Source organism: Monodon monoceros, unplaced genomic scaffold (genome assembly GCF_005190385.1).
Source record: "Monodon monoceros isolate NGI ecotype Baffin Bay Population unplaced genomic scaffold, NGI_Narwhal_1 Super_Scaffold_2, whole genome shotgun sequence".
NCBI classification, from domain to species: Eukaryota; Metazoa; Chordata; class Mammalia; order Artiodactyla; family Monodontidae; genus Monodon; species Monodon monoceros.
Window position 1 is genome coordinate 99,025,117 of NW_021703776.1, and position 10,034 is coordinate 99,035,150.

General features: G+C 63.6%; 2 protein-coding genes across 4 annotated transcripts; one reads left to right on the forward strand and one right to left on the reverse strand.

The window, feature by feature from the left end:
- The first annotated feature begins 907 nt into the window (after positions 1-907).
- ASIC3 (acid sensing ion channel subunit 3) lies at positions 908-4,750 on the forward strand. 3 transcript variants are annotated; one of them, XM_029233835.1, is made up of 11 exons: positions 908-1,462; positions 2,214-2,364; positions 2,564-2,691; positions 2,849-3,050; positions 3,144-3,200; positions 3,303-3,450; positions 3,754-3,845; positions 3,953-4,032; positions 4,134-4,205; positions 4,394-4,452; positions 4,571-4,750. In XM_029233835.1, exons 1-11 carry the CDS (start codon positions 929-931, stop codon positions 4,647-4,649), a joined length of 1,602 nt encoding a protein of 533 aa, XP_029089668.1. In that variant the 5' UTR covers positions 908-928; the 3' UTR covers positions 4,650-4,750. The 3 variants fall into 3 exon arrangements, with proteins under 3 accessions (XP_029089668.1, XP_029089666.1, XP_029089667.1); XM_029233833.1 differs by having other exon boundaries at positions 929-1,462; positions 4,548-4,744; XM_029233834.1 differs by lacking the exon at positions 4,394-4,452 and having other exon boundaries at positions 929-1,462; positions 4,571-4,744.
- Positions 4,751-5,840: 1,090 nt separating this feature from the next.
- On the reverse strand, positions 5,841-9,738 carry CDK5 (cyclin dependent kinase 5). Its single transcript, XM_029233373.1, has 12 exons — positions 9,636-9,738; positions 8,950-9,038; positions 8,791-8,858; positions 8,598-8,658; positions 8,443-8,499; positions 7,691-7,786; positions 7,475-7,549; positions 7,242-7,338; positions 7,000-7,069; positions 6,416-6,476; positions 6,224-6,304; positions 5,841-6,114 (listed from the first exon to the last, which is right to left on the reverse strand). The coding sequence occupies exons 1-12, from the start codon at positions 9,670-9,672 to the stop codon at positions 6,028-6,030; spliced, it is 879 nt and encodes a 292-aa protein (XP_029089206.1). The 5' UTR covers positions 9,673-9,738; the 3' UTR covers positions 5,841-6,027.
- Between the last annotated feature and the right edge of the window lie 296 nt (positions 9,739-10,034).

Here is a 10,034-nt window from a genome sequence, read left to right on the forward strand (position 1 = left end):
AAAAAAGATGTGAAATCATAGGGCATCCACGTTACCTGGGAGGGCATCACACGGGCACCCGTGTTATACTTGAAGGACGACAGGTGAGCCCACAGTCATTGTGGCACAGGCCAGCCGCCCAGACACGAGGGCCTGAGCATGGGGAGCTGGGAGACAGGGTCGCTGGGGACAGACCACCTCTGCACGTGGGGCCGGAGGAGACCTGGCACCCAGAGCAGGCCGGGCCGCTGGGGGCTCAGAAAAGTCTGCTGATACCAACTCCCCACCACCTTCCAGCCTGGTCAGGAGCCAGCTCCGCTCTGCGAAAGGGCAGATGGTCTCGCGTGAGGTTAGGGGAAGGGAGGAGAGGGCAGAGGATGGGGACGGGGCCAAGGGTCAGCGGCTGACCCTCAGGCCCGACATACGGGGGCTGCAGCTGGGGACCTAGAGGGCCCCGAGGGCACCCCCGGCCCCAAGTTCTCTCTCGGCTCCCCTCAAGCCTACCCGGGATTGCTGTGGTTTCCTGCTGGCGCCTCTGGTCTCCACAGCCAGGCCTCCCCCCCACGCTGCACTAATGGCTCCGCCTGGGGCCCCAGGGACCTCCCCGCCCCCCAGGCCGCTGAAAGCCGATCCTCTGCAGCTCCGGCTCAGCAGAACCGCCTCCAGCAGAGCCGCCCTGCTGGCCTCGTCGGCTGCACCCTACCTGGTCTCTGCCTCGGAGCCCCCAGCCCAGCACCGCGCCCAGCAGAGCCACAGCCAGGTCCTGGAGGAGGCCGAGCTGGACCGGCCAGGCCAGTACCTCCCCACCCTCTCCTCTCCTGGCCCAACACCCGCGTGACCCCTGCCTGACCCTCTGAACCCCCTTCTCAGCCCCTCCAGTCCTCGGACCAACCCTCTCTCCTCCTAAGCCTCTGTAGCTTGGTTCTCCCCCACGCCCTGGGCTCCGGCCATGAAGCGCCCCTCAGGGCTGGAGGAGGCCCAGTCGCCAGCCTCAGACATCCGCGTGTTTGCCAGCAGCTGCTCGATGCACGGCCTGGTCCACGTCTTCGGCCCGGGGGGCCCGATGGCGCGCCGGGGGCTGTGGACCACAGCCGTGCTCCTGGCACTGGCCACCCTCCTCTACCAGGTGGCTGGGAGGGTGCGCTACTACGGGGAGTTCCACCACGAGACGGCCCTGGAGGAGCGTGAGAGCCGCCGGCTCACCTTCCCGGCCGTCACCCTGTGCAACATCAACCCGCTGCGCCGCTCACGCCTCACGCCCAATGACCTGCACTGGGCTGGGCCCGCACTGCTGGGCCTGGAGCCCACGGAGCACGCTGCCTACCTGCGTGCCCTGGGCCAGCCCCCTGCGCCACCCGGCTTCATGCCCAGCCCCACCTTCGACGTGGCCAGGCTCTACGCCCGGGCCGGGCACGCCCTCGAGGACATGCTGCTGGCCTGCCGCTACCGAGGCTGGCTGTGCGGGCCCGAGAACTTCACCACGGTGAGCCGGCCGCCCGATCCGTCCAGCCAGGGGCCCGGGAGCGCCAGGCGGTCCCTGCCGGGCCTTGCCGACCCACACTCCCCCAGAGCCAGGGAACCTTAACAGCCATGCTGGGGGATCCTTTCCTTCCCCACCCCACCAGTGCCTTTCTGTTCAGCCAGGAAGCTGTCCTCCTTGGGCCCCTCCCTGCTGCTCAGCTGGACTGCAGCATGCAAGGTCACGCCTCCCAGCCAGGGGCACTCACCCAGGCTGGCTCTGGGCCCAAGGTCTGGTCTGTGGAGAGCCTGCTCCTGGGGGGTGGAGGGATCTGGTGTTCTAGGGCAGGAGACCCTCCTCTCTGCCAGGGGGAGGGTGCTGGTTTCCCCGCTGCCTCTTCCACATGCTGCCAGACCTGAAGGGGGGCAGCTGGGCCCCTCTTCCTCATGCCAGTCTCCAAAGAAACACTTGCCCTGCAGGCTGTGCCCTGGGCTGGGGGCGGAGGTGGGAGCGAGGAACTGGAGGGTCCAAGCCTGTCCTTTCCTGCGAGAGAGGGGCAGGGTTAGCTGGTCACAGTGCAGCGAGGGTCCAGCTACATGTGCCGGTTGAGGGAGGGTCTCGGGGCATTAAGATGTGGGCTTCAGTGTTCAAAGAAGAGACCCAGATAGAGGATGGGGAGGGAGGGGTCCCACGGTCCTCGCACTGGCCCAGGGGAAAGGGCCGCCTGAGCTCCTGGTTCCCTGGTGAAGTCTGCCATCTGTCTGCCCTGCCCCAGGTCTTCACCCGCATGGGGCAGTGCTACACCTTTAACTCTGGCGCCGAAGGGGCAGAGCTGCTCACCACTCCCAAGGGCGGCATGGGCAACGGGCTGGAGGTGCTGCTGGACGTGCAGCAGGATGAGTACCTGCCCGTGTGGAGGGACACGGGTGCGGGGGCGCACGGGCGAGGCCGGGGAGTGGCAGGTGGGGTGCAGAAGGCCCTGGGAAGAAGTGGAGGTGTGTGTGTGTGGGGGCCCAGGCCTGTCCTTTCCCGTGGGAAGTGGGTGGGTTTAGTTGGTCACAGCCCTGGGGAGAGGGGGCTGCAGGAGGGGGCCTCTTGGGACTCAGGGTCCCCCCTTCCCTACAGAGGAGACGCCGTTTGAGGTGGGGATCCGAGTGCAGGTCCACAGCCAGGAGGAGCCGCCGCTCATTGACCAGCTGGGCTTCGGGGCAGCCCCTGGCTACCAGACTTTTGTGTCCTGCCAGAAGCAGCAAGCATCCTCTCTGGTGCCTCCGAAACCGGGCTCCGACTCCCTCCTGAGCCCACGCCACCTCAGACCCCAGCCCCAGCTCCTCAGAACTGTCCCAGTGATCTCGCGTTCTACGCAGGCCTCCACTTCTCCCAGAGCCTCCTTAACTTTTCTGCCTACAGCTGAGCTTCCTGCCGCCACCCTGGGGTGACTGCAGCTCTGTCTCTCTGGACCCTGACTTTGAGCCGGAACCCTCTGGTCCTCTGGATCCCCCCAGGCCCAGCCTAGGCCCCAGCCCTCCCTATAGTCTAATAGGGTGTCGCCTGGCCTGCGAGAGCCGCTATGTGGCTCGGAAGTGCGGCTGCCGAATGATGCATATGCCAGGTAAGGGGCTGGGGGCAGCGGAGGAGGGGGTCCGGGGAGGCGGGGAGGCCTGGGGGGTGCCGCTCCTGAAGCTGTCTCCTCCGCCCCGTGCAGGCGGCGCGCCAGTGTGCAGCCCCCCGCAGTACAAGGACTGTGCCCACCCGGCGCTGGGTAAGGGGCAAGCCTCTCCCGCATCCCGTCCCCACCCCGCTCTACCCGCGACCCCGACCCCGTGGGGCGGGCGGCCCTGACCCAGGCGCCTGTGGCCCGCAGACGCCATGCTGCAGAAGGACGCGTGCACCTGTCCCAACCCGTGCGCCAGCACGCGCTACGCCAAGGAGCTCTCCATGGTGCGGATGCCGAGCCGCGCCGCCGCCCGCTACCTGGCCCGGAAACACAACCGCAGCGAGGCCTACATCGCGTGAGCCCCGCAGGGGGCCGGGGGCCCGGGGGCCCGGGGTTAAGGCGAGCACCGAGCCTCCGGGCCGAGCCTCCGTGTGCAGGGCCCAGGGATGGGACACCAAGCTACACATCATTACCGGGCTCGGGGACTCTGGACAAGCTGCTTAACCTTTCTGATGCCAGCTCTTCTGAAAATGGGGACGGTGACACCCCTCCCCAAGGCTCATGAAAGGACTCAGAGACCAGAGAATGGGGCACCTGTTCCTGCCAGCAGCTGGCACTGGGGGCGTCCAGCGAACACTCTTGGCCTCTCTTCCTCCAGGGAGAATGTGCTGATGCTGGACATCTTCTTTGAGGCCCTCAACTACGAGACGGTGGAGCAGAAGAAGGCCTACGAAATGTCGGAGCTGCTCGGTGCGTGTGTGCGTGCGTGTGTGCGTGCGCGTGCAGGCAACCTGCGGCCTGGGGAGGTGTGGGCAGAGCAGGTAGCGGTGAGCTGACAGGTGACCCGGTCTCCACAGGTGACATTGGGGGCCAGATGGGGCTGTTCATCGGTGCCAGCCTGCTCACTGTCCTTGAGATCCTGGACTACCTCTGTGAGGTGGGTGGGCCTGGGCTCCAGCTGTGGGAGGCGGGCAGAGTCAAGCCGCAGGATCCAGGGGTCAGGTATGCGCTGGCCACCTCCAGCACTGCTTCCCCCAGGTGTTCCGGGACAGAGTCCTGGGATACTTCTGGAACCAAAAGCGCTCCCAAAGGCACTCCAGCGCCAACCTGGTAATAGCCCCCTCCTCCTCCCCTGCCGTCTCCACTGTGGGTGCTGAGCCCCTCCTCCTAAGTGTAGAACACACCCCCACCCAGCTGAGAAAAAGTGATGGGGGAGGGGTGTGCAGTGACCTTGGCTGCTCTCTGGGAGGGAGGATCCCCGCCGCCACCACCCCCAATCTCTGACTCTCCTCCCACAGCTTCAGGAAGGGCTGGGCAGCCAACGAACCCCAGTTCCCCACCTCAGCCTGGGCTCCAGGTAACAAGAAATGGCCCCCTAAGGTCAAGGGAGATGGGGCAGTTCCAGTCTGGAGGGCAGGGGCAGGGCAGTGGGTGAGAGTCCTCCCATCCCAGGGCCATGGTCCGTGTCTCCCCAGGCCTCCCACCCCTCCCTGTGCCGTCACCAAGACGCTCTCTTCCTCTCAACGCACCTGCTACCTCGTCACCCAGCTCTAGATGGGGCGTCTGCGTCTTCACGGCCGCACCCTGACATCCTGGACGTGGCCAGCCCGCACGTGTCTTTCCACCTTCACCCCAAATAAAGTTCTAGTGCCTCAGCCTCAGCTGTTCCACTTACAGGCAGACCAGCCAGGCCACAGTCAGCCCTACTCGGGCACAAGACCTCTGCCAGCCATCACCCAGCAGACGTGATGTCTGAAACGTTAACCTCCAGAAATCTCTCGACGAGAGAAGAATAGTAAGCGGGCATGGGTCACTTGAACCTCAGTGTGAATGAGTTTGTCAAACCGACATCTCAGAGTGAACGCAGCCCAAAGCCGGGTGTGAAGGCAGAGGCGGCGATGCTAGGACAGCCGCACTTGGGGTCCGATCAGGGAAGGGCTGGCAGAAGGCTCTGATCCAGAGCCCGGCAAGAAGCGGCGGAGCAGGTGGGGAGAAGCTGGCGTGGCTAGCCCGCTTCCAAGAACACAAGCTGCTGTCCTGTCTTAGGCATTTGTGACTTTCTCACACTTGGGACCGAGTGTCAGCCTGCCCGCCCCGCACAGGAACCGCTCCTGCTTCCGCAACCTTTGCACAAGAATTGCAGGCCCCAGCTTGGGGGGCGGGGAGCCCAGGCCCTCCCTTCCCACCCCTGCCAGTAAGCACACGCCCAGGCCCGCTTTCTCAGCTCCTTCTCGGCACCCTAAATACTGGAAAATGACAAATAAGGGAACCGGGGAGGGGGCGCTCCCAACCACTGCTTTGGGTGCCTCCTGTCCCAGCCTGAGGGCCTGGGTGTGGGGGGCATGAAGAGAGAAGTGGCAGGGCGGGTACACGTGGGACAAGAACCATAAAGAAAGGCCCGGCTCTTTTCTCCCCATTCTGGTGGAAGCCCATCCTTGCTCTCAGACACTGGGAGCCTAACGCCTCCTGGGCAGAGAAAGGGAAGGGCACGAGCACATACGCACACGTGTGGTGGCAGCGCCTAAGGGTAAGGGTCTGGTGCAGACCTAAGGGTAAGGGTCATAGCCTCCAACCCCCAGCCTCCAGCCACTCAGAGTAGCAGAGCCAGGGCTGGACAGCTGGGTTGTGTTGGAGCTGGAAGCAGGGTTGCAGAGGGTGGGGAAGGAAACAGAGCCTCAGGCGCCCCCAGCACCACGCCCCCCCCGCCCAGAGCCACTTTTCCAGCACATCAGCCAGACTGTGGGAAACGAGCCAATTTATGAAATTAAATAAAGTCCACGGAGGGAGTGAAGAACACGGGTTAGGGCGCCTCCACCCTGGTTGGGCCCAGCACAGCTGGAGCTTGGCACACCGTGCATCCCTGCCTTTCCTCCCCTCCCCAGAGGGGGCTTAAATAGGCCAGGCCCCAGCCTGGCTGCCGGGGGCCTGGAGCCTAGGGGGGGCAGAAGTCGGAGAAGTAGGGGTGCTGCAGGGCCTCTTCTGCTGAGATGCGCTGGACCGGGTTACACTTCAGGAGGTTCTGGACGCACAGAAGAAGGCGAGGCAGGTTCACGCCCAGAGCCCCGCGCTCCCCGGGTCCCTCCCAACAAGTGCCCCGGCCCCAGCCCCCGTACCCTGCCCTTGGTCACCTGCAGCAGGTCCCTCCCTGTGGCACTGAGCTTGGGCACGACGTTCACCAGGGACGTTGTGGCTGGGTACATCGGGTAGGGCTGTGGGGGGCAGGGTGAGTCAGCCAGGGGTGCGGGGGCCTGGAGGCTGCTAGGGCCAGGACCTAAGGGGCGCCACTGACGAACCACGCATGAGCCCATTACCCGTCACACCTTATAGTCCGGCAGCTTGGTCATGGCGGGCCACTGCTCCTCGGTCGGTGTCCCCAGCAGCGTGTCCACGGGGTCAAGGATCACTCAGGTGGAAAGGGGCAGGTGAGGGGCTCTTCCCCTGGGGAAGGGGGATTCCTCATACCCACCCCTGCCCCCCTCACTTTATCCCCCAGCTCACGACAGAAGGCGGCCCCCGGCCCACGCGACCCTCATACGCAGTCCCAGCTGCGTGCCGTTTTCTGCAGGCCAGGTTCTGTATAGCCGTTAACGACTTTGACCTAAACCCTGAGGTCCGTGGTCCTGATGAAGCGGTCAGCAGTCCCCCACTCTCACTAATCGTCCCCCTGCTCCCTTCGGCTCCTTCAGCCTAAGGATTCGGCTCTCGGTTGGAGGAGTGAGCCCTCCTTGCCTACAGGCTGCGCGCTCTCCAGCTGGCGGCGGGCACCCTCTGCCCTCAGGAGAAGCCCTGAGGCACCCCCAGGCCTAGCCCAGCCCACCGCCGCCCTCCCTGCCTTCACTCTGAGCTCCAGGGCCTTCCAGATCCCCTCCCAGGGGGCCTGAGGTGAAGGGAGATGGAAGAATATCGGAAGATCCTCTTCAGCTGGTCATCTACGTCGTTGCCAGGAAACAGGGGCCGCCCCGCGTTGGCCAGCTCTGGGAGAGAGGCGGGGGGCGGGGGTGACAGGCGAAGAAGCCCCCCCCACAGCCCTGCCCTGCCTCCTCCCCACCCAGGGGCCCCACTCCCTTCCCCAGAGGGGACCCTCCAGACCCTCTTTGTTCACTCAAACGGGAGACGGAGTTGCCCCCGCAGATCCCGGCGTGTCACCTGCGAAGATGCAGCCCGCCGACCACATGTCAATGGACGTGGAGTACAGCTTGGCCCCAAAGAGGACATCCGGTGGGCGGTACCACAGCGTGACCACCTGGAAAGGACCCCACCACAGGGACCCCCAGTTTGAGGGCTGGGGAGGAGAGCGCTCAGAGAGGAGTCCCGGAGGAGCTGAGGGATGCTGGCTGGGGACTTCCTCCCTCACCCCCACTTCCCGCCCCGCAGCTCACCTCAGCTGAGTAACAGCGAACAGGGATCCCAAAGGCGCGAGCCAAGCCGAAATCAGCCAATTTCAGCTCCCCATTCTGAGGGGGAGGGGGAGGGGCACGGAGAGGGGCTCTTCCACAGTCTGAGGGCAGCCCCCCCCCCCCGCTCCCGCCTTCCCGTCCAGCTCCCCTCATCCCACGCCAGCCTCCCTGAGGTCCCGTCCTCTCGCCCAGAGGTACCCTGTTTATGAGCAGGTTCTGAGGCTTCAGGTCCCTGTGTAGCACGTTTCGGCTGTGACAGAATCCCAGGCCTTTTAGCAGCTGGAAGAGGAACGACTGGGGGAGGGGCAGGGAGGAGTTCATCGAACCGTCTGGAAGCAGGCCCAACGATGGGTCACGCTCCCCTCTGCTTTGCCTTGAAACCCCAGCAGTCTTTCAGCACCAAGCTCGGCCCAGCATCACCCCTTCATTATCGAGGATCTACTTCGTTCTTTGCTGGGTACTCGAAAGGTGAACGGGGGCCCCGGTCCCCACCTTTCCAGAACTGACAACTTGGTGGGCCTTCCTACCTTTCCAGCCCACACTGATCTCCCCCCTACCTGGCCTCGTTTGAACACGAACATCATAACCAACAACGTATATGCTGTGCTGTATTATCATTCAGCACTTCTTTGCCCTGGAACCTGGGCCTAGAACAGTGCTTGGCACACTGCAAAGCATTCAGTACGTATTTGTTGAATGAATGAATCTCTCTGAACCTCATTTTCCTGCCTCTCAAATGTAAATCCTATCACTGACATCAGAGTGTTCCCTTCAGGTCAAAGCGATCACGTGAAAGTGCTTTTGCTAAGATGGAAGCTCTCGGAGACAGAACCAGGGTTTTCTCCTCCCCTCGTGCCCCGAGTGTCCCCGTGCAGGGCCTGAGAGCATGTCCACTGAATCCGGACGCCAACCCCAGCCCCAGTGAGCTCCCAGGAGACCAGTATCCTCACCTTCACAATTTCAGGATCTAGGTCACCATTGCAGCTGTCGAAATACTTCTTAAGGTCCTAAAAAAGGGATGGGGGTGGGGGATGGGATAGAGTTTAACCTCAGTCTGGGTCCCTATATCCTCCCAAGGCTACTGTCCCTCAAGTCCCCCTTTCACCTGGTCACAGAACTCAAAAACCAAAGTCAGCTTCTTGTCGCTGTGCAGGACGTCGTGGAGCCTAGGGAGAAGCGAGTGCTCAGCCGGGCAGCGCCGCAAGTCTGCACCTACTATCCCAGTGTCAGCCCAGCCCATCTCTGAAGCCCCCACCACCAGACCACACAGGCAAGGAGGACCCCACCCATCTACACACCTGACGATGTTTTTGTGCTTCAGCTCCTTGAGTAGGCAGATTTCCCGAAGGGCAGAACTCGGCACTCCCTACACATTGGAGGGGGCCCGGTGGGCCACAGTCACGTCCCGCCCAGCCTAGGCCCTCAACCCCTCCGTGGCCCCAGTGCCCCCGTCCTACCTCATCATCGTCATCCAGCCTCACCCGTTTCAGAGCCACGATCTCATGAGTCTCCCGGTTTTTGGCCTTGAACACTGTTCCGTAGGTGCCTAGAGGAAGGAGGTCAGGGCTGAGGGAAAGGATGGGGCACCCTTCCCCAACCCAGGCGGTCCCTGCCGGGAGAGCAAGCAGCGTGGGGGTGTGTTACTTCTGACGCCTGGAGGAGTGGGGGATGTGGCAGGGAGGAGCCTGCAGATGGCTCAAGGGCGTCTGCAACAGGGAGAGGCTGCAGCTGCTGGGTGAGGAGGTCTACAATAAAGGCCGAGCTTCTGGAGGGTCTGAGAATAGGGAGCAGGGGTCTGGGAGAGGAATGAGGGCCGGCAGGAACGCTGAGGTTGGAGGTCTGCTGCGAGAACTGTGGGTGAGGTTCTGCAAGTGGCGCTGAGGACAGGGGTAGGAAATGCAGCACGTGCAGAGGTCGCAGGTGGGTCTACAGGGGTGCTAAGGTTGGGAGGGGGGCGTCTATGGGAAATGCTAACGGGGGAGGATTGGTGTCTGCAAGGAGTGTTGAGCTCAGGGCCAGGGCTGCAGCCAGTGCTGAGGTTGGAGTCTGTGGGTATTGCTGACGGTACAGCAGCCCGGGATGCAAGGAATGCTAAAGGGTCTGCAGAAAGAGATCTTGCAGGAACATCTCGTGGTCCCATTACCTTCCCCAATCTTCTCCAGCTTCTCGTATTTCTGCATCGCGGCAGCCGCGCGAGGACCCTTGCGGGCCCTGGGTTCTAAGACTCCGGGCCCGGCGTTGCAGAGGAGGCGGCACCCCAGCCTCCGGTCCTGCCCCGCCCCACTGCCTGCGCATGGGCTTCTCGGGCTTGTAGTCCTAGGGTGCCAGGTTTCCCAGTAATGTCCGGGGCCTTAGACAACAAGAAGACTACAACCCCCAGCAGGCCGCTCTCAGGCTCTCTGCAGCGCTTGCCTCCCGGGACTCCCGTTCGACCGCGGAGTCAACCCTTGGACTTCAAGTCCCAGAAAGCATCGCGTGTCCGTTTTCCCGGCTCCCCGCCGTCGCGCGCGGCTCCCAGTGTTCCCTGCTAGTGTTACTCCTT

Coding starts and splice junctions, on each gene's coding strand:
- ASIC3 (XM_029233833.1), top strand. CDS start 929: ATGAAGCGCCCCTCAGGGCTGGAGGAGGCCCAGTCGCCAGCCTCAGAC. Junction 1,463..2,213: donor GGCCCGAGAACTTCACCACG/GTGAGCCGGCCG, acceptor GCCCTGCCCCAG/GTCTTCACCCGCATGGGGCA. Junction 3,201..3,302: donor CTGTGCCCACCCGGCGCTGG/GTAAGGGGCAAG, acceptor TGTGGCCCGCAG/ACGCCATGCTGCAGAAGGAC.
- CDK5 (XM_029233373.1), bottom strand. CDS start 9,672: ATGCAGAAATACGAGAAGCTGGAGAAGATTGGGGAAG. Junction 7,787..8,442: donor TAGATCCTGAAATTGTGAAG/GTGAGGATACTG, acceptor CCCCTCCCCCAG/TCGTTCCTCTTCCAGCTGCT. Junction 7,070..7,241: donor GGCGGGCTGCATCTTCGCAG/GTGACACGCCGG, acceptor CCTCTCTCCCAG/AGCTGGCCAACGCGGGGCGG.